This window comes from Fusarium vanettenii, assembly GCF_000151355.1.
Source record: "Fusarium vanettenii 77-13-4 chromosome 4 genomic scaffold NECHAsca_3_chr4_2_0, whole genome shotgun sequence".
Taxonomy (NCBI): Eukaryota; Fungi; Ascomycota; class Sordariomycetes; order Hypocreales; family Nectriaceae; genus Fusarium; species Fusarium vanettenii.
The window spans coordinates 2,204,682-2,229,000 of record NW_003315879.1 but is presented as its reverse complement, the minus strand read 5'-3'; the positions used below and the strand labels follow the sequence as shown (position 1 = coordinate 2,229,000).

The 24,319-nt window shown below is 54.6% G+C and overlaps 4 protein-coding genes across 4 annotated transcripts; 3 read left to right on the top strand and 1 right to left on the bottom strand.

The window, feature by feature from the left end:
- Positions 1-2,341: 2,341 nt before the first annotated feature.
- NECHADRAFT_38429 (uncharacterized protein) lies at positions 2,342-3,589 on the top strand (the record flags this gene model as incomplete). The annotated part of the gene is made up of 3 exons (XM_003052191.1): positions 2,342-2,744; positions 2,812-3,392; positions 3,452-3,589. The coding sequence occupies 3 exons, from the start codon at positions 2,342-2,344 to the stop codon at positions 3,587-3,589; spliced, it is 1,122 nt and encodes a 373-aa protein (XP_003052237.1).
- A 1,439-nt stretch (positions 3,590-5,028) lies between these two features.
- NECHADRAFT_5153 (uncharacterized protein) lies at positions 5,029-6,359 on the top strand (the record flags this gene model as incomplete). Its single annotated transcript, XM_003052190.1, has 3 exons — positions 5,029-5,237; positions 5,293-6,092; positions 6,148-6,359. Coding segments are annotated over 3 exons (1,221 nt in total), but the record flags the coding sequence as incomplete, so codon positions are not given.
- Positions 6,360-6,719: 360 nt separating this feature from the next.
- NECHADRAFT_68521 (uncharacterized protein) lies at positions 6,720-9,937 on the bottom strand (the record flags this gene model as incomplete). The annotated part of the gene is made up of 1 exon (XM_003051739.1): positions 6,720-9,937. The coding sequence occupies one exon, from the start codon at positions 9,935-9,937 to the stop codon at positions 7,550-7,552; it is 2,388 nt and encodes a 795-aa protein (XP_003051785.1). The 3' UTR covers positions 6,720-7,549.
- A 10,270-nt stretch (positions 9,938-20,207) lies between these two features.
- NECHADRAFT_92815 (uncharacterized protein) lies at positions 20,208-23,906 on the top strand (the record flags this gene model as incomplete). Its single annotated transcript, XM_003052189.1, has 2 exons — positions 20,208-21,836; positions 22,047-23,906. The coding sequence occupies 2 exons, from the start codon at positions 20,208-20,210 to the stop codon at positions 23,904-23,906; spliced, it is 3,489 nt and encodes a 1,162-aa protein (XP_003052235.1).
- Between the last annotated feature and the right edge of the window lie 413 nt (positions 23,907-24,319).

Sequence of the window (24,319 nt, the reverse complement as noted above, 5' to 3'; positions counted from 1 at the left end):
AACTCACTTGTGATGGTGGTTCTGGGAGACCGTTTCCTCCAGGGCTGGCCCACTCCGTAAGGACAGGCCCCGGGCCGAGTGGGTGTGGAAGAAAACTCCGAGTGACCAGGCACTAGGGTCAAGAAAGAATATGACACCTGTACAAGGAAGCATCATGTCCTTGTTCAAGGATAGCTATCTCGCGATAGTGAAGGGCGTTGAATAGTACATAAGCAGCTTTTAAAGTATCCAAAGTATATGATAACATTCTTTCTGTCATTAAATGATAGAGCCCGTCACAGGATACCTGGGTTTAAGAAGACATGGAAGTACTCTGCCCTTCCTCTGTCTCGTTTATTTCTTACCCCACATGCCAGGTGCTAGGTGAGTGGGGAACGGCGTGGCATTCATTCACCTCTAGACCATTCATTCCCTGGTAGAGATGCCAGAAACCTGGGATGGGTTGCTCAATGCTCGCTTGATGCTCAAACAGGAATAGCGGCACATGCCAAGCAATTTTTTGTCTTTGTACTTGTGCGTGGAAGGGAAAGAGGCTGTCGCGGGAGGCAGCAGGGCCAGCGTCTGCCACGAAACATTGTTCGGGTTTCCGGGTCTGATCCGAAACCTGTGTCGCGGGCTGGGGGAGGATACCCAGATGCTCACGCTTCACTTCCTAGAGGTGGATGGTATCATGGATTTCGGATGTGCCCAGATAAGATGGAATGGAAGAGTGGGAGAATGAATGGGCCTCGGTTGGTGGAAGTCATCTCGAAGGGCACGTGTAGCCTTAAAAAATGGAACGGCAGGTGGCCCAACTACCGCTCGCCAGTACCTTGCCTGGCCCCGTCATTTGCGGCTTCCCGTCTCCAACGGTGCCTTCCATTCCATCCATTACCTGCCTATGGACAAGCAAGCACCTGGAAGTTCTCTGGTCTTTCCTTCCCTGGGTTTCAAGTGGCAGGAGCGTCAATCAGTCAACAAATGAGCCTCCACTTACACCCATCTCCCAACCCCCTTCAACCTCCAATCGCGAGGTCAGGACGGCCCTCGATGCCCATTGAATAAAGAGGCCAGATGTCCTATCGCAAGACGAGTCGCACGAGTTACCTCAGACGCTTCATGTACAATCGGGTCCCTACAAATGCCCGTCACGAGGGGCAATGTAGAGCTAGCACAGTACATGGCAGAGGTGACTTTTGAGCTGGGGCAGGAGGCGTGGGTGTGGATGTCGGCAAGTGGGATGGGAATGGATCTGGGCGCACAAGCTACAGCTTCGGTACTCGGCGAGAAGGTACACATCCCCCTCAGTAGCCGTGTCTCTTCCGCCCTCATTTATTGAACACAACGAGGGAGCTGGGATCACTGGTACAAGATCGTCAAGTATTCAGCCCATGACCTCAGGTGGTCATAGCATCCTGTCCCTCGCTGGGCCATGCAGCACCTCCCTCAGTGAGTGGAGTGGGGGAGCCGGATTGGATGGAGGGGAAGGAGAGACTTGCTGCCGCTGCTGCAGCTCTGCTCTGGGCTTTCTGTGGCCCTGGCAATGGATCCCGTCCATGGATGGGCATGGCCTGGCAGGCTCTGATTCTGATTCTGCTGGGTTTTTGGCTCTGGCTCTGGTTCTGACCCTGGGTCCATTTCCAAGTTCCATCAAACTCCTCCACCTCTTCTTCTATCCTCCTCCTTCACCCACTCACACACCTCTCTCACCTCACTTTACTTCACCTTCACCACCTCTCTTCTCCCTCTCTCTCTGCTCTCTCCATCTCTCTCGCCCTTCTCCTCCCCTCTCCTCGTCCCCCTTCCTCACTTCAGTCTATTCCGCCTCCACTTCTCTAGTTGTTGGCCTCTCTTCCTTCACGCCTACCGTGCAATAACCCATCCGCCGCCGCCGCTTTCTCATCGGAGCGCTCGCGACCCTTGACCCCGCTATCCCGCCTCGCGTACACGACCGCAGAAAAAAAATACACTGCACCACCACCCATCCCCATCCCGCCGCCCCCGCCTTCTCCAGCATCCTTCTGCGTCCTCGCATCACCCCCAGCGTCGACGTCAAGGTCAGTGAATAGTTTTCTTTACTTATGTTGGCTCTTGGCTGCGCCGGCGCGTTTCAGTGCTGGCTTGGTTGTGCCTGCGCGCATGAGTTTCATGACTCTAATTGTGCGATGCGGTGCAGCGAGGGCCAACCATCCGACACGCGGGTTTGCGCGTTGGAGCTCTCGTTTTTTCTTCAAGTTGTGTTTGAATAAGAAACCCTCTAACATATAGAACAGACTCCTTCGGACATTTTTCTCTTGTCCGCTCCCTTGCTCATTCCAAACTTCGAAAACCATCTTCGCCTCCCGCTTTCCGACCCTCCAAAATGTCGGCCTCTCAGGATACCCTCTCCCCCAACAACGGCAGCGATATCATCGACCAGATGGATCAGCTTAGAATGGACGAACGCCTCGGTCCCGATGGTGAACCCGCCCCTAAGACGGACGAGGAGTACGCTCAGGCCCAACTCACCCTTCGCGCCATTGTCTCGTCCAAGGAAGCCGGTGTCATTATTGGCAAAGGTGGCAAGAACGTCGCCGATCTGAGAGACGAGACTGGTGTCAAGGCTGGTGTCAGCAAGGTCGTACAGGGCGTTCACGATCGTGTCCTGACCATCACTGGTGGATGCGACGCCATCTCTCGGGCCTATGCCATCGTTGCTCGGGCTCTTCTCGAGGGTGCCCCCGCCATGGGCATGGGAGGCATTGTTCAGAGCAACGGCACTCATCGTACGTTGAAATTTTTCCTGATGAAATAAATAATTTGATCCAACATACACTAACATTGCTCTTCTAGCCATCAAGCTTCTCATCTCCCACAACCAAATGGGTACCATCATTGGAAGGCAAGGTCTCAAGATCAAGCACATCCAGGACGCTTCAGGTGTCCGCATGGTCGCCCAGAAGGAGATGCTTCCCCAGTCCACCGAGCGGATAGTTGAGGTCCAAGGAACTCCCGAGGGCATTCAGCGTGCCGTGTGGGAAATCTGCAAGTGTCTGGTTGATGACTGGCAGCGAGGCACCGGAACCGTCCTCTACAACCCTGTTGTTCGCACTCAGCCCGCCAGCAGCACAAGCGTTGGCAGCGGAGGAGCGGGATACAGCCAGGGCTCAGGCAGGAGCGAGTACGGTAGCCCTCGCGTCATGCGAACAGGTAATGGCGCCGACTTTAGCAACGGCAGCTCAAGGCCCTATAATCGCCGCTCTGATTCTGACGCAGCCATTCGAGGCCCGCCTACCCATGACGAGAACGGCGAAGAGATCCAGACTCAGAACATCAGCATTCCTGCGGACATGGTTGGCTGCATCATTGGACGTGCCGGCAGCAAGATCAGTGAGATCCGCAAGACATCAGGTGCTCGCATCTCCATCGCCAAGGTAAGTCGGGTTCCTCTACGGAGCTAGTGGCAGCATAGCTAACCCAGATACTTGTATAGGCGCCTCATGATGAGACTGGCGAGCGCATGTTCACCATCATGGGCACTGCCAAGGCCAACGAGTCGGCACTGTTCCTGCTGTACGAGAACCTCGAGGCAGAGAAGATGCGCCGCAGCCAGCTTCAGGAGCCCGAGTAGGCATCTCGTGGCGCCTGAAATTCTCATTGAGTTTTGCTTTGCGTGTTCCGTGCGACTTGCTGAGGTCAGTTCTGGCAAGGCGACCTGGGACACTTCCAGATCTGACTTGCCGCGAGGCTTGTGTATTCTTTGGGGACGATACCAAACGACATTACCATGAACGGCCGACTCCTCTCGACGACTCTTTCCCCTCTGCCGAAAAAGAAAACCCCCCATCCTCAACTCCGTTTCCTTTTCCTAATTGGTCTCAATCTCATTATTATTGCAAAATCAGGCGGGTTGTGGCTACTACTCGTCACCCCGTCGCCTCTTTAACCAACCAACCCTCTTTGTGGCGCGATGTACCGATATGCATCTCATGTGGCATACCGTCTGTATAAGTTTCTCTCAACCGGATGCTCGGGACGACTGCTTTTCTCCTCGGAGTTATGGTTTCATGGCTCTGGATGGGCATGACACTGACACAGTGCTTCTAACGACTGGCGAAGCATGGATGTCGGGCTTGGACCCGATATGGACATGGCTATGGCTATAGCTATGGCTTGACGACACAAAAAACAAAATCACAACACCCCTCAGAGTCGGTAATGATTGGGACAGCGCAAATCCTTGGGGGCCGAGAAGGGCACATCACGGCCTCTACCTTTCCTCACCTCAGTCTCTCTACCTCACTCAATCTTGGCGTCACCTTCCCCTCCCTTTCACCTCGCACAACTGTTTCTCTCTCTTACACGCTCCGCTCGGATTCCGACATTGTCACGCGACCTGCGCCTCCCGACTTATCGCTCACATAATCCCGAATCACGCACGCACGCATCGCTATTACATACCCCCATCACAATCACAATATTCCATCCATCCATCCACCCACACACGCTGGCTCACTTGATTGTGTATTTTGGTTCCTCGTGAACTCGCACTCGCATGATGCCTCTCCTCTCGTCTCTACACGGATCTGGGAAAAGCATCATTAGCTGGGGGCAGATATAGGTCAGGTTGAAGAGCCACGAAATAAAATTAAATTCATGAGCATGATGTTCTTTGTGATGAGTGATTTGAAATATGTCCCTTTGTTTGTCGTGGCTGAGTCTCGGCCATCTCGATCTCGATGTGAATAGAATAGAATTGATGGATACGAGGCTGATGTAACGCCACAAAGACCCTTGTGGCGTCAGGGTGGGGCGCTCAGCCTGCAACCTCTAGGTTGTGTCTCATGCTTTTGACAATTGAAGCCAACTGTCAAGTTTCATCATGGCAACTACATGACCTCCCAACACTTTTCTCCACTCCCTTTCACTCACTCGATTCTTTTTGTCTCTCTTTAAATTCAATTGCCATTTTCTTCTTTTCACCATTGATCTTTGCGTGATTATATCTGCTTTCGCGACACTCCGAATCGCACGCATCTCGACTCCACTCACTACAAAGCGACGAACAAGATGGCGCGCTCAAAGCAGCCAGCCGTGAAGCGCGAGGCTTCGTCCGAGTTCTTTAACAAGAAGACTGCAGCCTGGGAAGATACGAATGGCGGCGCGCACAAGGGCTCCAATGGACACGCCGTCAAGAAGGCGGCTGAAGTTGCGCCGCTGGAGCAGAATGCGGGAGTCTTCCAGCTTGTCATTGCGGTTGCGGGCATCTACGCATCCTTGTAAGTCATGGCCGGCCACATCATGATGACTGATCGAGATAACTAACCCTCCAAGCTTAACATGGGCTTACCTCCAAGAGAAGCTCACGACGACACCCTACGGCCCGGCCGACGCCCCCGAGGTCTGGCACTTTCCCGTCTTTCTCAACACCATCCAGTCCGTCTTCGCCGCCATCGTGGGCGCCGTCTACCTCTACGCCTCGACACCGCGCAACAGCCCAGTCCCTCCCGTGATTCCCTCGCGTCGCATCCTCGCTCCCCTCGCCCTCGTCGCCTTTACGAGCAGTCTCGCCAGCCCGTTCGGATACGCTTCTCTTGCGCACCTCGACTACATCACCTTCCTCCTCGCCAAGAGCTGCAAGCTGCTCCCCGTCATGTTCCTCCACATTACCGTCTTCCGCCGACGGTACCCTCTTTACAAGTACCTCGTTGTCGCAACCGTGACACTCGGTGTTGCAGTCTTTACTCTGCACTCGGGGAAGAAGAGCAAGAAGGCGTCGGCGGTGCGGCCCGACGACGCGAGCACCGCTTGGGGTCTCCTCCTGCTGGGTATCAACTTGCTGTTTGACGGCTTGACCAACAGCACCCAGGACCACATCTTCCAGACCTTCCGCCCCTACTCAGGCCCCCAGATGATGTGCGCCAACAACCTCATGAGCTCCCTCGTCACCGGCGCATACCTCATTGGCAGCCCGTGGCTCGTCGCTACTGGCACCGGTGAGTGGCTCGGCATGGACGTTGCTGGCAGCGCGGGCGAGCTCAAGGCCGCTCTCGACTTTATGGCCCGGTATCCGGCAGTGTGGAGGGATGTCCTCGGCTTCGCAGCGTGCGGCGCCGTTGGCCAGGTGTTTATCTGTAAGTCCTCTTATTCACGACCATGGAAAGCTTCAACTAACCACTGTCATTCTAGTTTATACCCTCTCTACCTTTTCATCTGTACTCCTCGTCACCGTTACCGTCACCCGCAAGATGTTCACCATGATCCTGTCCGTTCTCGCCTTTGGCCATCGCCTGACACAGATGCAGTGGCTCGGCGTCGCCCTCGTCTTTGGCGGCATCGGCGTCGAAGCCAGTATTGCGCGTCAGGAGAAGATGGCCAAGGAGGCCGCCAAGAAGGCGCAGCAGAATGGAAACAAGAAGGATCTCTAATTGTTGTGTTTTTTGTCATGTTTTTGAGAGTTTGTGCTGTTAAGAGTGAAGAAGAAGGAGACGTCTACAACGTAAAACTACCTAGATCAGGCGTTGGATTCAGTGCATTACATTGTTTATTTACTATTATAAAGGCGCTAGAGGATTGCAAGAGTTGTAGGAAGCTCAGAGGAGCTGATTTTGGAGTTGCAAGATATACCTATATAGACCTTAAGATGGATCTACTTACAGAGTCTCTTCCATGGCGGCAATACATTAAATTAAACGCCGAAAATTAAACAAGATCAGAAAGTGTACAGCAGGCATGGTCACAGAATAGGCAATTTGATCATTGGAGAATCTTTTGTGCTTTCACCTAGCTAGGTATGTGATTTCTCGAACCACCTGCTTCAACTAGTTAAGATATCCTTCAATTCCAAAAACTCCCTCCCTGCTAGAACCCAAGATAGCAGAGGCCCGTCTTTCCCATCCATCCATCGTCATGTTTCCATCCCCCCCCCTCCCTTAGCTGGGTATTTGAGCCCTTTCCATGGGTCAAAGGGAAGGGTTTCCTGAGCCATACGCCACTCCCGTTTTTGTTGTCCAAGCTCAACAAAGCAAAGAAAAAAAAAACCAATGAGAACAAAGAAACGAGTTTTGTTTTAAAAAAGGAAACAAAATGTGACAAAACGACACCCAAGTCTTTTGTCTATATTACACTAACGTCTTCCTTCTGATTCAGAAAGACAATGTCGACACCGATGGAGGTGGAACCGTCCGACGCCTTGCGCTGTGCTTTGCTGAAAAACGAAAGTAGGAGGGGTTGCAGAAGGTAGCGATTGATTGGTTGATTGATGGACTGGTTAATGAGTCGATCGATCGATGATGGCGGTAACAAAGAAGATTGCTTGTTTGAGTGAGATATTTGCGTGTCGTCGTGCGTCCGGTCCAACAATGACCGGCCGTGGGTACAGGGAGCAGTTCACCCCTGCCTGCAAAAACGCCTGAAAATGCCGTGATTGTGTCGTCGAATAGTGAGGGTGAGATATATGGCGAATACAAGGGATATAAGCGAAAGTAAGCGGACTGAGTCCCCCTTGAGGGGAACCTGTCAACGCCGAGTCGGACGTCCGTTTTTCCAACACGGGTTAGGGTCAAGCCGAGTCCATATTGACTAAGCTCGATCATAGTAGATCGTCGATTGACCGGATAATGGGTGCCTCGCCTCTTGTTGGGGGGCTCCGGGGGTCTACCACCACTGCAGGGCTTCCGAACGTCGAGAATGGGTCGCGAGGGAACATTCCCGCTCGAGGGGAGAAGAGGCTCTGGCTGGGGGTTGGTGGGCACTCGACAAACCGCATGCCTGCAACTTCGCCAACCTCGTGGAGTGGGTTATTGGTCATCGTCTCGACCCGTGGGGATAGAAGAGCCTCGTCATCAGGGAAAGATCCTGGCAGGGTGATTGTTCTCGTGACAGGAGCATCGTCGTACTTGGTGCTCTCTGACTTGATCGAAGGTGGTGAGTTGAACCTGGGGAACGTCATGCTTTGGAAGCCAAAGCTTGACTGAGACGGGAATCCCGGAGTGGGTGGTGGCATCATATCAGAACCCAGACTAGGTGCCGGGGCCAGAGCGAGAGTAGGCGGCGGTGCCAGGGTTGGTGGTGATCTGCCGTGTCCTGACTTGGGCCGCTGGGGAAGACCTCCAAGCTGGAAGGGGGCCAATTGTTCCGAAGTCTGCTGCTCAACCTCTTCCATCCATGTACAGGTAGGTGGTGCAGAAGCTGGGCCTGGTGAAACGGCAAGTAAGCCGGGGGTTGAGTTCCCTCTGAGCCGGTTCGGGCTCGGGCTGAACTGGGTTTCCTTCACATCCTCAGCATGCGTAGGCAGAGGCGCTGTCTGGGGTGTTTTGGGGCTAATATCAATAGCATCGGCTGACAGAGTTAGTCGGTGCTTCGTAGGCGTACGGCCAGTACGGGGGCGATGAGCGGGTGGTCCAGATCGCTTTTCAGAGACCTCCTTCTGGAAATCCTGCAGCGAGTACATGAGCTTCATATTGGGGCTGATCCATTGGCTCTTGCTCTGGGCCGCATAGTAAGCATCGTTGACTGTGAGCTCAGGCTTCTGGTAGAGACCGTAGGCAATAATAAGACTGGCTGATCGACTGGCGCCCTGCTGGCAGTGAACAAGAACTTTCAAGCCAGCCTTGGTACGATCCTCAATGGTCTCACACAGTCTCATCAGATCCGGTGCGATGTCGGTGTTGTGATCCCAGGGAATGTGGATGTATTCGGGCTCCTTGAAGTGAGTTGCCTTGGGGGTCGTGGGCGTCTCGGCAGTTTCCTCTTCCGGGAAATACTCGAAAGCGGTAGCGAAGCTGGCTGTCGAAATGGCAGTATCGGGAACAGGGCTTCCGCCGTCAGGAGTCGAGTAACGGAAGTGCTCAAAAGTTGATCGGGAGTCCCGAATAGACTGGCGAAGCTCGAAAGGATTTCGGACTTCTCGTGCGCAGTTAATGACTACATCAAACCGCGAAGCCTCATCTGCGTTTGGTTCAGAATAGAGGTAGACGTTGTCGCCATAAATGGCAATCGGACCATCGGGATATCCTGGAGTCTTCATGTCCTCGTTGTTTTCGTTGTCGCGGTAGGGATCATCGTCCCGGATGGCCATTTGGGTTCGAATTGGCGAATCCTCTTCCGTAATTGCAGAACCAAACGATGGCTTCATGATCGACTTTGTAGGTCGCAGAACCTCGGACAGGCCAGACTCGTTCCGCTCAAGAACCTTGGGAAAGGTCATACCACCGGGTGGGCCAAAGGTAGACGACTTGAGGCCCGAGGACATGTGAGGTGAGGAGCACGAGTGCTTGAGAGCGCGGCGCTGCAGCATAGGCATACCTGGCGAGGGGGGAACCTCGAGTGTTGTCCTGCTGATCAAGTCGGAGGTGTTGGTCTTGAGGCTCAATTGGCTCGGCTTCCGCCTCATCGCAGGGATCATCGGCTTGATGAATGATGGCGAGGAAGGTTCCGAAACCAAGGAAATGGTCGTCGTCGCAGTTGAGCTGGCAAAGGGGGGCTGGATCGACAGACCCTTCATGTTGCGCGCCCGGCGCGGCGAGGGCGAAGTCATGGGTCGCTGTAGCCGCGGGGGCTCGCTGAGCAGCATGGTAGGATTAGCAGCAGGAAGAGCGCCAAAGCTCGTGGCGGGAAAGCTATTGAGGGGAATGAGGTTTGTCGGAGAATCGGGGGACGAGGACGGAGACGGGTCTGAAAGAGGCGAAGAGTCGGTTGTGGACAGCGTTGTTGTGGGGGAAGAGTCGGCCGACTCTGAGGTTTGAGTTGAGGTGCTGTCATGGTGCTTGTGGGTTGGATCCGCGGGAAGCATACTCGGCCGGAGGCCATGCTGAGTGGCACTCATCATGCCAGGTCGCTTGGGTTCCAGATCGACAAACTTGGGGTCAACGACGGTGACAGTGTCCTGGTCGGCCATGGTCTCGGCATCCAGATCAAACACTGTCATGAAAGGTGGTATTTGGTCCTCGTAGGCTCTCCGGTCTGTTACTGACGGCATGATTTGCTTCCGTTCCGCGTCGCGGTCTGAAAAGTATGTTGTGTCGTGTGTGTGGTGAATCGATGTGGGCGTTAAAGAGCCAAGTGTGCTCTTGTCGCTGACGAGGGCGTTGGCTGGAATTCCTCGGGGCGTTTCGGATAACCACGCTATTTTCCACCTGGGACAGCGTCGTTGTTGATAGATATTATGAAGTTATGTGCGCAAGTTTTCAAACAAAGCAGCAGAACAGAAAGAAAGATTATTCCGGGCAAACAAATGAGTGTTGTCGCGGCCGAGGTGCGATCGAGAGCAAACGGTCGGTCGTTCGATGGATAGCGCAGCTGATCCTGTCACTGAAGGCGCGAGTGGTGGGCAGTGCTCGGTTCGAGAGCCAGAATCCTTTCGGGGTCTTGGCGAGTAAAAAGAGAGGAAAATGAGCCTTGCGATAAGCGGAGGAAAAGGTGCTCCGGGAGCGAAAAAGACGACGGATTGAGGCGATAGAGGAGTTACTATCGTCGGTCGGACCTGGGGTGTAGCAGGGAGAATAAGGAACGAGCCCAGAGCAGAGAAGAAGTGAGACAAAGAATCGGCGTCTCGGCGAGGAGCATGCGAAGGATAGCGGGCTGCAGGGCTGGAAGTGGCGCTGTTACAATGGCAAGATCATTATTCCCTTTGCCAAGGAGACCGAGTCGTCGTCGAGGTGAGGTGAGGTGAGGGTATACAAGGCGGCTGGGGAGGGGAAGAGGAAGCGAAGGGAGAAGGAGAACAAGATTGAATGAAGATCAAAGTGAGGAGAGAAGTAAGTGAAGAGACGGGGAGTGAGGGATGAGAGGAGGAACGGCGAGTAAGATGGATGGAGAGGAGGAGTGTGAGAAGAAAGCGAGCGAGCGCAGCGCGTCTGGGATTGGATTGGATTGAGTTTGGTTGCCAACAGACGCTGGGTCTGGGGGGGTGGATGCAACTTGGACTCTACAAGTTCAGGTTTTCGGCGGCACTGTAAGTACCCTGCCTGGACACTGGGCCTCACACTGGGCAGCGCAGGCAAGGCAAGGCACACGAGTGGAGGCACAGGCACAGGTCTTCTACAGGCCCTGCGAGTCCAGGTCCCGTCAGCTGGAGCTGGTGGAGGCGCTGTAAGAGGGCGACCGAGCGCCGCCGACAGAGCAACGGCGGCACCTAAAACAATCCATCCCAGGGCCAGGCCGGACCAGCCCTGGCACCGAGGCTCAGTCTTGCCTGGATGCGCCCCCTTCGGCGGCAGCGAGACGAACCCAGCGCCTGTCTGAAGCTGCTGATGTTTCCGTCGCTCCCCTACGGTTATGGATCTCTGCAACAGGCGCGAGGCTGGATGCATCAATGGCGGTTATGCCAGAAGAGACACAGGAGACTGGACGTGAGACGACTTTGGGGGGCGGGTACGGTATTCTAGTGACCTCCATACGGAGGAACCGTGGATCGGTTACCAGCAAGCCGAAACCAGGTCAGGGTTTCCAACTTGGGGGCAGACGGTGTCCAATAGCAGGCTACGTGTAGAAGAAAAAAAAAGACTCCTAGAACATCCAGGCGACCAACAGAAGAGAGAGCCATCGAGAACAGAGCCAGCAGACAGACGCAGAGAATCCCATCATCTCAGAGGATGACCCGATGGGGCAAGCAACGAGGAAGGCGCTACGAGGGACCACTCACAACCCCTGCTTCCCCGTTCCGGGTTAGCCCCAGCCCATGGTCTTCTGCAGTCTCTGGGCGCCGCCGCTTCGTGAGTGGAGGGGGCACGCAAGCACGAAACACGTCCGGGGGGCTAAATATAGAGCGGACGTGCTCCTCCTCGCCCATCACCCAGCGCCAGCGCTCTGCAGCGGGTCGTGGTAGGCGTCTACGGCGAGCCAATCACGGCCCGCAGGCCAAATTTGGGACTTGAGAGTTGGTTGCAAGGGGGGGAGACCAGGGGCGGGGTGCAAGGTCGAGGGTTTAAATTTAAACCGCTGGTGGGCCAAGGACGGGTACCTCCTTGTTTGCAGCAACCATTGTGCACTGTGCGATCCATCCAGTGAGAGTGATGCTTCCATCCATCCTGCGACGGATGGATAATTCCAAGAGAACCGGTGCGGATAATGGGGGTAATTAGTCCTGTTAGGCTATCTGAGATCTCGACGGAACTAAGAAACAACCATACAACAACACCAGCCATTCAAAAGCTCGAGACAAGGCCGAACTTGCAAGATTCCAGCTCACTCTCTTGGCTATCCAACCCCCCAATCTCAGTTATGTAGGGCAGCAGGTCTTCTTTGCATATCCGTAGTCCCATAACTGCAAAACACAGCAGCTTACGGAACACGATCTCTGTCACTCTCGATTATCGTCTCAACTCGCGCGGCGCGGTGCGCCACTCCGTAAAGCCATGTCCACACAGCCAAGAAAAACCCAAAAGCCCAGAGGTCCGTCCTGCTACCCCGGCCCGCCGTCGCCCCGTAACCCCGTCTCATCCAAATGTTCGGTGATTCGGGCGTCTGGCGTCACAGTCACAGGTGGGCAAGGGGGGGTCTCTGCTCTGAGTGAGACTTTGTCGCCGTCTCTCGCTCGCTCTCGCTCGCGCGGTAGTGGTCAAGGTTCATGGTCAGGGTCAGGGTCAGAGACACAGGCAGAGAGAGAAGACCGCCCGCCGCCAACTATTACATCGGATGGATGCTATAGATTACTTCTGCCCTGATCGAAACCCGCTGAGATTGGAACCCCAGCATGTGGCCGCTCGGGTGCACTGGCTCCCGAGTGGCCACTGGGTCGGGTCGCTGGCCGGGCAGCGAGCAGGTGTCATTCAATATGATCGAAACACAGACACCCAGGTCTCGCGTGGCTTTTGTTTGGGGACCAGGCCAGGTGCAGGAGCCGCTGCCGACCAGACCAGAGGAGGAGCTGTTCTCTTGGTTGTTTGGTCGGCTGTAGCTTGTCCGTCTGTATGTCTTTCTGTCTGTCGCGGAGAGGCCTCGTGGCTGGGTCGTTTTAGTTGCGCCACCTCGCGGCGTCTATCGTCTGAAAGCGGCTGTGGCAAGGCTTTCCAGCTGGATGCCAGTCATGTTTGGATGAATCAAGGCGCCTAGAGAAGCTCGTGGACTCGAGTGAAATGGCGAGACCAGGGACAGCGTCTAGTTTCTCGTCTTGGAGAGGCAGCAGGCAACTAACAATACGCGCCCCAGCCTCTATACGAAGACTACCTACCAACCTACTCCATCTTGTCTTCGTACGACAGAACGACTCCGCAGTCTAGGTCATGCGGATGAGTCCAGAAGCAAGTCTTTAAACAGAGATTGGTCAATCTTGATGTCTCGGGGATACCCTTCAGCCACTGAGGACTTTCGACATGGCCAACACCAAAACCAACCGGGAGTTCTTCTCCATTAGCCTCGTCTCGTCCGTCCCGGGCCTCGAGCTCGAGGTAGCCAAGCCACAGCCAAGAGTGTGGCTCAGTCGGAGAGCCCCTGTCTAAAAGGGGGAAATCCTAGTTTCAGCTTCTCTGGATCGCTCACTAACACGCTCCGTCTTCCCCATACCAGCTGACTCCCTTCATGGATCCCATACTACGCAAGAAGCAGAACAAGGCAGGAGGTGATGCAACAGTCGGTCACAGTAAGATTGGCCTCTGGACGATCGATGCACGTCAAATTGCTCGAGGCTCAGGGCCAGGGGCGATGTTCGCAACAAACCCACTTGGATCTCGAATAGCGACGCCTTTTTTTTTAGCTGAAGCGGTCGTATTCCCGTAAAGGCGGGTTTCGAGACGACGGGACTCACAGTGAATGATTACTGTATAATCGTCCCCTGCAGGGTTCATCTGCCTCTGCTTACGACCTCCTGCTATTGCCGGAAGGCCAAGTCTGCTGCAGGCCTGTCAGAGGCAGCGAAAGGTCACGACGGGTTCCCTCTAGTCAGATGAGCCACCTGAAAGTTGCAGCTGTTTTCTCCAGCACTGTGCTGTGTAATCCTCAGGGACCCCTGGGGCGCGCGCGCCATTGTCTCTAGCCCGAGATTGAAGCTAGAGCTAGCCCGCCGATGGACGCGTTTGGGGGCGGGTCTGAATCTGAAACGAGAACTCGCCCATTTCATTCATTGCAGGGTCGCTTCGCCTTCTTGCTACGCGCAACCGTCTTCATCATCCTCCTTGAAAACTTCTCCTGTCTCCTGCTTGACTCCTGTGATGGACGGATGCAAAACGCTTGGGCGTGTCGACCGCGCCGGCGCTTGTTTCGAACAAACTATCTTCTTACCGCCAATGTCACTGCAAGGAACATCGCAACAGGCTTCAAGCTCCTTTCTCGGTTTGAACTCGGCCGAGTCGGATAGGGATTTGCCCTTTGTTTTAGGGGGCCACAGTTTTGTCCTCCCGAAAATCTTCTGCGTCACGCGTTGCCGATCAGGGTCTTGCCACTGAAGCTTCTGGTAGTGTAAAGGTGGCAACACGAATCAAGGTCCGCATGATCTCATAGCCTGATGAATCATTGAACAGGCTTGACATTCTGTGCTTTCCCTATACGGAATGGCAGACCCGAATCCAGCGTGACCTCAAGGTTTGGGATATCCCGTCGTGCCCGTCCGCGTCCTGCCACGAGGCGACGTCCTTAAGACAGCTCTTAAGATGACTGTTTAGACAAACTCTAACAGCATGGTGCCTCAACCGGGATATCCCAAGGTCGCTAAACTTGCCGGGCAGCAATACCGGGCCGGAACACCTCCTTCACGTCATATCATCCCGTCTTTGCTCTGCTTAGGCTCGATCTAGGCGCGCGATGCCGTGGGAACGCTTCCCGGTGTCTATGGGGACTACTCTACGCGGCATGGCGCCATTTCCCCAACTTGCTCACGTTGAGGAGCAGCTCATCTTTCAATATTAAGAGGTTACCAAACGCATGGATAGTTTTCCCGTACATGGGTCCTTGGTGGTATTGGCACGATTCTCCGTGTTGGAGTTTCAGGTTCGACGGAACGTCCCGAAACTCAGACCAGTAATGGCATTGTCTCCAGCAACCGTAGGGTTACAGCAGCCGCCTTTATGTAAGTGACAGTGTTGTTTGTTTTTTCCGTTGACCGGGTTGGCCAGACGGCTCTCGCAGCTCGAGCGTCCCGGGATTTGTCTTTCCGTCTAAGTGTGTGGGTTGTGTCTAGGGTACGGGTTCTTCATATGTTGGTCAGTCTCGACAATTATTGTAGGCGATGAACCCTTTATCCTCGTATGGCTCGTGTTTCTGATATGGTGCGTGTCTGTCGACTGCCTGAGTAGTTTGTTATTGCGCTTTCGGGCCATTGTTGTTTGCAGTTGTCGTCTGTTATCACACATCAGCCAACATGTGAGTGCATCAAGCCCTAAGAAGTTGAGTCACTCCCACATAACTAAGTCCTTGGACTTCTACAAACAACAAAGAGCCATTTTTTCGAGTGTATGCATTAGTCTAATCGCGTTATGATGACCCTGGCGAGGCAGGGAGCAAATATATGAGCCAAAGTCAACTCACCTCTGGCCATCGAGGCTTGGGTTGGTCACTCAGGAGACGTAGATAGGTAGGTATCTAAGCAATACGCCAGCCATCCGATTCCTCTTGTTACACTAGTTCGTTGTTTGTTATTGTCGAGTGCCTGAGCTACACTATAAGCTGTGGTCTTATGTGCACACGTTTCCCAGCATGGCGTCTGCATGTTGTTTGTCTGATACCTGTGGACGCGGTGTAACTCAACTATCGTGACTGCCCTGGAAAACATGGATTAAAAACATGGTATTTTATACGATCTGGAAGCGCTAGAGCATCGTTCATGAGCATACAGTGCTTGTACCGGCACGCTGAATGTTGCTGGATCCAAACATATTTAGCTGGTTTAGTAGTTTGTAGTGGTAGGTGAGATGGCAATGCCGTCAGCCCACACATGCCAGAATGTGTCAAAAGTGCAAAGACATAGATCTACACATTGATGTATGACAAGCCTCTATCAAAAAGTCAATATCAACCCACTGGCTTGCTGTTGGTGTACCCGTTGGCGTGCTCATGTGCGTCTTGAGCCCACGTTTTTGTACAGGGTAGCCGACCAAGACCATCATGATGAGGAATAGCAGAACTGAGACGAGTTCTTTAGGCCCCGTGGTTCCTCGTCATAATTATTTAACTGGGTGTTTATATACGGGAATGATGCTGTGTTGTTGACTGGTATGTAGTCCACGGTAACCGTTTCGGATGGTGGTGAGGCGTGTATAGACATGTTGGCAGACTGACACTCAGGTTGAGATCAGCCGGTTGGAAACAACAATCAGAACCAGGGAATGATCAAGTTGCCATGAATGTCCAAGCACAATGAAACCTGATCGTTTGGTACACCCCATGTGACTGCTTGAACGGGACGCAAAGGGCTCTGCCTGATGAAGAGACAGTCTTGCCCGTCTGTATCACACAATGGGAATGGGCACGTTTCCACGACTTCAACGCGCCATTGTCCACGAGACATGTTCTAAAAACGGTCGTATAGCCAACCCGGAACGGTATTGTCATATTGAACCGGCCTGCGACAAGTTTGTCAAGCCATGTGAAGCAATGTTGGACTCAAGGGTTCACTTCCGCATACGGCTCGACTAAGACATTTGAAGCCCAACGCAACACAACGTGAAAGAATCAGTCCGGATCCAGACAGCACGCCATCTCCGGGAAGCCCCAGGCCAGGCACCGTTTCATCTGCCGATGATGAATTTGTTTATCGACCCAAAACACCAACGCCATGCGGTTAGCGACATCGGGATAGACACGTGTGGTGAGCTACTGCGGCTCATCAGAGGTCATCGCCCCACAAGGATTCAACGGCAATTCGGCCTCGGGCAACTCGACCTGCAAGGCCCTAACCTGGCGGCCGACAGGACAGATTCAGCGATGGATGCTGTCGCGATATGCTGTGAAGCGCGCGGGCGCAATATCCCGTATTCAAGTGCAGCTCTCATCCGCTAAACATTAGACCCAAAGTCAATGCCTGCATAGGACCCCACAAAATAGAAGTCGAGACTGCAGAAGAGGGGGAGCCGCAATAAAAGCAAGCGAGAAACAATGGCTGCAGCTTGGCCGGCAAGTGGTAAGTAGACCAAGGGGCCTAGGTCGTCTTTTTCCGCAATCGTAGCCTTGCAGAAGCTCGCTCGCTCGCTTGCTAGGTGAGAGCGGAGGGATATGGATAGTATGGATATGGATATGGCATAGGCAGCACGCTTAGACAGCGCTACCTAGGTATAGAAGGGGAGAAACGAAATGAGGTCGACGCATTAACGACAAACTGACATGACGCCTGGCATGCGCCGTCGCAAAGTCCGCATCGTCGGTTGCATCCACCAAAAACCACATGAGAAGGAGAGAGCAACAGTAACAGTAACAGTAACAATCCATGGACGATCCAACGGCCAAGAGTTTCCCCGTCAGGATTGGCCCTCGACGATCTGCGCTGCTAAGGATGGAGACGAAACCACCCACGTCAAATTAACGGCGGTCCTGTTGCAGGCCAGAGACAGGCGAACGGTCCTTTCATCGGAGAAAACGCTTCGGGACCCGGTACATGGCGCGAACAAGTAACCATCTTGGGACCACGACGGATTCTGAGCGCTGAGGGTATTCGCAGAGTGTGCAAGGGGCTTCCCTGCTTGGTCCAGGTGCCGGCCTCAAGGTGGACGGGGGTGGGGGAGAGTCCGACAAACAACCTCCAACGACAAGAAGAGTGGTTCACGACAACGACAGTTCTTCGCTCAGACTTTGTCGACGAGACTGTGGAACTTGGCGTTACGTCGTACCTGTCGATCACTAGCTCTCTCCTGCTTGAGACCAAATCAGGACAAGAGGACACTTGCGCGAGCCGAATGCATCCATCTCGGGATCTTGGGGTTGGAGCAATCATCTCATGTTTGTCCTCCCCCCCTGATACCGCGCCCAGATGTAAGTACCACTGGACGATAGATGGCCCCATCGCGCATCCTACCCCCAGAGAGCCTCTGTTTCAGCACAGGGATGGCGACATGTAGTTCCGCAGAGGCGTTTCCCTCTGGTCTACGACCCGGTGGTCGAAGCTCCCACGGGCGCCCTGGCGCTATCCCTCGTTGGGTGAGCGCCCAGCCTCCTCGAGCCACGAGCCGACCCCTGGAATAGTGGGCTCCTTCACTCTATCGCGCTCCCCATCTCTCTCGCTCAGGTCCCGTTTAACGTTAGCTTCAGCGGGCGGTCCATCGGGCGGTTGAATCCAACGGTGGCCCATGCCCATGTTCTGGCCGCTAGGACGGATGACAAGGGGATGAGTTGCATTCCGTACGAGAAGGGAACCGCAAAGGGGAATTGGGATAGTCCTGTTTGAAATCGGACCAGGAGCAAACGCAGCACCGGTGCAGAGACAGGATGAAAAGCTCGGGTCGCTTTGGGAATGGAGCTTTTGGCGGCCCGAAGCTTGCTTTTGACAGGGAGAGAGATAGAGAAGAGACCAAGAAAAAGGAGGGCATCGTCAAGACCCGGGAGATGCAGGAGAAACTGTGGCTTCACAGAGCCGTTTCAAATAGAACCGTCTTCAACTCTCACTCGTACGTAGTGTGATCAACCAAGGTAGCACAACATGTTGTCGGCGCCGCGGGCGTCAGGGTCTCTCTCTGCAGGGGAAGGTCGGTTGCAGATCGAATTGATCCCCCCATGCTCTTCCTCCCCCAATCCTGGATGGATGGATGGATGGATAAGCAGAAGCAGAACAAGCCATGGATCCAATGTCTGTGATGTGCGTGCTGTGCAGCAATAATCCTGACCTCGATAGCATGGTTCCGGCGTTGGGCTGGCTTGATGTCTCTGATTTTTGCGCGAACTGCATCCACTTGCTAAAGCAAAAACCCACAATGTCTAGCCGTCCGTCCATGTCCATCCCTCCATCCATTAAGGACGTCAAAAGTATCCATGACATGACATGGGGGGCGCGCGGCTTTGTCGGGGCATTATTTCGACGGGTCGAGTCAAGTCTAGTCAAGTAGAGTAAAGTGAAGCCGGAAGCGTTGACTGTCGGCCCAAGTACTCTGTACACATGGCATGCCGACAATGATGCATCATTTGATGCCTTGGACTGAGCGGTGTCCTTCTCCTCTGCTGCAAGCCTCCTAAAAGAGAGAGCCCACCTGCTCGTGGCCGTCGTTCCTTGGCCAATTTGGACAAAGGCCAAAGCTCTCGTCTCCTCGATTGCGTCTAGTCCAGCACCTTACCTGTCTATCTGGATCCTCCCGTCCTCCATCTCTTTCACTCGCACTCGCCCAACAGGGGACTGCTGTAAGTTCCAGTGGTCAACTGTTGGTGTTGGATCGAAAAAAGGGACCGTCCGTGTAGGGCCCTTGTCGAGGTCCTGCTGCCCTCGCTCCTCGTTCGCCAAAGCACAACAGACAGACCCCTCCTCTTTTATCCTTTCATTCTCGTCCATTGCTTGCACGCTCTCCTCTCGTCTCTCCTCTTTTTTGCTGCTCTTTCTTTCGCCTGAGCGAATACTCTCTTCATCCTCTTCTCTCTTCCCCTCTCTCGTCTCGTCATCTCCTTGCTCCTTGGTCACTTATTCTTCTCCTTCTCTCTCTCGACCTCTTGGTACCCAACCACCCCTACGGCCGCGCTCGCCATTCGCCTTTGGCAGCATCTTGAAAACTCACCTCACCGACTTGGAGCTGCATTTGCCTAGCCTTCCCTTTTTTCCTCACCTCTTCTTCGACCTTTTTTAGAGGCCTGGACCTCAAAAAACCACCGCGATCGACTTCGCCTGCCACCCAACCCAGCTTGGCTGTGTTTTTTCTGTTTCGTTGCTACTACCCAATTCAACACCAGGTCTCCTCGACGACCCGGGAACCCGCTCCATTGTGACGTCGCTCTTCTGGAATTGTCTGGTTTCCCAGGAACGCGTTTCAAGATACCGTTTGCGCTTTGACAGAGACGGAGGCTCGAGAGAGGCATTCTGCTGTCTTAGTTCATTGTTCTATGGGACGGCCCATGCTGAGACTCGCACTGCCGCGCTCATTGTAATCACTAATAAGAAAAGAAGCCACTGCATCGGGGGTCTTGTCTCGAGGACAACAGCCCAACAGAGCTCATATATCGGAGAGCGCCCAACTTGAAGCAGAAATCCGACTCTTCGACATTCGACTCCAGATCTCATCGATACCCAGGCCTCCATCCATCGCGTGCCCGTCCCGCCCGCGCATCCAAACCTCGAGGGTGTGGATGAAGCTTGACGTCTCATCTGCAAGCACTTGCTGGGATGCTACCGAGCTGCGGTGGGCGAGACCATGACGGCAAAGGGCGGTTTCACCAGTGCGGGCCAATTGGGCCCCAACCGTGCCGAGGGTGCCCACCAGCATCTGCCCATTCTCGCTGCATCCAGCGACGCTGCCAGGCCTGCCCATCAATCTGAACCATCTCCATCTTCTGCTGCCCTCGTCAACCCGGATTTGCACCGTCAGAGCCACAGCTCGTCTAAGCTGCCCGCCTTTCGCTTCACTGACCGAAGGGCCAGCAGTGGAAATACCGCTAGCAAGGCCGACACACCCCTGTCAATCACCATAACCACTGCCCAGCGCAACCATAGCCGGATCCCCAGTCAGGACCTGAAAAATAACAACAACAATAATAATACCACCACCACAACGACAACCAGCGACGGCAGTCACAACCTCATCACCGACGCATCCACTGACACTTCGACGTCTGCTTCTCTCGCCCCCGCCACTTCCCAAAACACATCAGCGGCGCTCCCACTGCAGCCGTCTCTTGCGCTCCACGCTCCCTCTCCGCCTGTCTCACCCAATCCGGGCTCCAGCGTCGCCCCGGCCTCTGTCTCACACCCGGTCCCGGGCGCACTCCCATCCACAGCATCAGCAGATCCAGGCCCATTGGCGCCTCCGAGCACGTCTGCTAGTGGACCAGTCGCGGCGCCAGGCATTTTCTCAGCACCAGCGACGGCCCCGGCGACGACCCATTCTAACCTTTCTCACCCGACAACGCATCACCACGACGAAAAACACGCCGACACTGCATCAGTCTCTGCATCTGCATCTGCGACCATAATCGCCTCCGTGAACACAGCATCGCCCACTGAACTCTCGCCCACCGACGACGTCTCACCGCCGCTTTTGCGATCGCGTTCCAGGGCCTCTTCCTTTCAACCCTCGTCAGACGTCTCGGTAGTTGAGCCTTCACCCCAGGCGAAGCGTCCCGCATCCGTCCCCGACGCACCTGCACCTGTCCAAGGCGACACCCTCTCCCCGCATCTCTCCTCCAACAAGAATCGGACCCGACGATCCTTGGTATCTCGCAGATCAACAGCCGCTGCGGCCTCCACTGGCCCGCCACTTTCTTTGAACGCGGAACGCCTGCACGCCATCGAGGCCATCGAGGCCGCCCAGGGTGCTCACGCTTCCTACCCCTCCTCATCCGACGGCGGTTCAGTCAAGGGTTCTCCTTCCTCTGGTCAGCGAGAATTGATATTGCCCAAGACGTTGTCCAAGCCGAGCTCGATCGATGAGAGGCGATCGTCCCTCTCGCAGCGACCTCCCGTATCCTACCGGCCGCCTCTCAGTAACAATACCGAGCCGCCGGCCTCGAATCCCGTTCGCGTTCCCCCCATCCGAGCCTTTCGCTCATCAGGCTCTCGCAAGAGCCTCACCCTCGACATGAATTCCAGGCCGCGCTACTACGATTTCGGGGATGACGGCCCCGACTCCAACCATGACCAAACTCTGCGCGCCCTAGAGGGCAGAGCCGACCATGAAGTTTTGCGCTCAGCACCTGCTTTCTCAAGCCGGCACGACGCCTTCGATAACGATGACACCGGCGATGTTTTCCTCAAGATTGCCCGCGAGGAGGCTTCCCGGCGACAACCGGACGAGCAGCCTGCGGATGAGACCCGAAGTGTCGTGGTGAGTAAATTCCTTTGCCCTACCAACCCATTGTCTTACGCCCATGTGACGGTCCATGCGTATCTGTTCCGGCGTATGGGCTCTCAAGTCGCGAGACCGAGTTTGATCCACTGAGATAAGAAAATTCTCTTGTGTGTGGTCACTTGCCTCGCTTCTGAAACCGTACCCGAGCGTTGCCCGTGCTACTCGACCGAATGCTAACTGGACTAGTCACGATCAACACGATTCTCCCATCGCCGACCACTATCCAACGTTGTTCCAGCCCGCCAGCCCTCTTCACCTCCCCAGGTGCGGCGTCGTCTTTCTGACCAGCAGGAAACGTCTCGGTCAAGGGGCTATGACGACGAGAGAGCCAGTGAGGTCTCTCGTATGTCCACTTACCGATCATTGACGAGGGACAAAGCCGCATCGGTACATCCCGGAGAGGATTTAAGCCGCCGATCGACTATCCGGCCATCACCGGTGACGCCTCGATCGATAGCCTTCCAGGAGCCCGGCAACGATGCGACGTCTCGCCGACGTCCCTCAGTCACCGACAACTCGAACTCGAACTCGAACTCGAACGGGCAAACGCGCAGTTCCACGTATAAATCTGCTTTGGGACACCACAACAAGACGTATAATTCGTCCCCACTAGTTCGATCTTTCGATTTCCAGCGTCAACCAAACCAAGAGACAAGTAACGGGCCTGAAGGAACTGAGTCCACTCTGTCCACCACAGCGCCCTCAACCGTGTGGGATGAGCTTGACGATCTCAAGTCTCGGATTCACCGTCTGGAATTGACAGGCAAGCTCCCGTCAACATCGGGCGCCGCTGTATCGAGACTATCAGATGAACGACCACCAACAGCAACCACAACGGTAACCACCATCTCCTCATCACCTAAGCGAGTTACCAACGGTAATCAGAACGCGGACGCTGTTAGCACCACGTCTTCGCACCGAGAATCGCACCCGATCCTGCACTCGGCCCTTGCCAAATCCAAGGTTCTGCTTGATGCCGAAGTATACCGGGCTCTTGAGGCTGCCGCAAACGATGCCATGGCGCTTTCTTCTATGATGGGAACCGTCGGTCAGCCCGGGCCAATCTCGAGTGGCGCCAGCACCATTGGTTCTGGCACAACCGTCACCGATCGCCAATTGAGACGGAAAGCGGAGGGTGTGTGTCGAAGCCTAACAGAGCTCTGCCTTGCGCTGGGCGAGGAGGTGACACAAACACGACCACGGCAGTCGGTGGAGGCCCCCCCTCCTGTTCAGAACGACGCACCGACGACACCGACGATCAACAAGACATTCACCGGTTTTACTCATCAACGTCGACCGAGTCTGTCAAACACCGAGCAGGCCTTGGCAAGGGCGAATACTAGTCCTCGAGCCATGTCCAAGTTTGAGGAGAGGAGACTCAACATCCTCAACGGAAACTCGCTCCCTGCTTCTCGTGTGTCAAACTCTACGCCATCTACTCCACTGGAGCCAATCTCGCAGCGGAGATCTTCTCTTTTGGTGGCTCGGTCTCGCCGGGCAGGCACTGAGGAACCAGAAGATGGCAGGAAGTCATCTCTGTTGCTGAGAACTCGACGCGCAGGAACCGAGGAACCCGACGAAGGCCGAAGAACCTCCCTGTTTGTGCGTGGTCGAAGAGGAACAGTTGGCGACGAGAGCGAAGACGAAATGAAGTTCAGATCGCCTTCACGAGCGCACACTGAGCTCAACGCGATTCGCACAGTGACACATGATGCGACGCCACAACAACAAGCGTCTGACACTACTTCAGCCATTCCCCGCCGACGATTCGCCTCTTCCAACCTTACCGTTTCCCGGCTAGCGACGCCTGCGACTAGTATGGCAACGCCCCCTCGGAGATATCTAGAGAGATCCACTCAACAGGATCACAACAACAATAACAACAACACGGTGGCTGACAAGCTCGCCGAGGATCGCGGACAACGCTACATGTCGATGGGACAGACGACGTTGATCAACCGAACCGGCAGCATGATCAGGAGGCCGAATCGAGACAGCATTGTTGCGTCTGCCAACCCTTCTACAGCTGCTGGCGGCTACAGATGACGCCAATGACAACGATTTGCATTGACTTTACGATTGTACTATTACACTATACACACAGTTTATGTTTCGACCGCAGGACGTGGCTATTTTCTTATATTCCGCTTTGGACGGGAGGCACCCCGTTTCCTTTTCTGTCGCATTTGATTCGGCTTGACGATTCATGACGAGCAGGTCCGTCGACAAGTCGATGGCTGCTCAACCTCAGTGTACATACCTACGCTGTCACCACCAGAAGAGGCACATACATACACAAACACAAGGAAGACGAAATAAGCCCGAAAGAAAAGTTGTATCATGGAGTTGGGATGGTTGTCTTTGAAAACGGCGCATTACAGGGCGGCGACATGGTGAAGAAACCCCCGCGGCTGTCCATCTCTCTTGGAGGCGACGCCGTACAAGAGGGGGAATGCAAT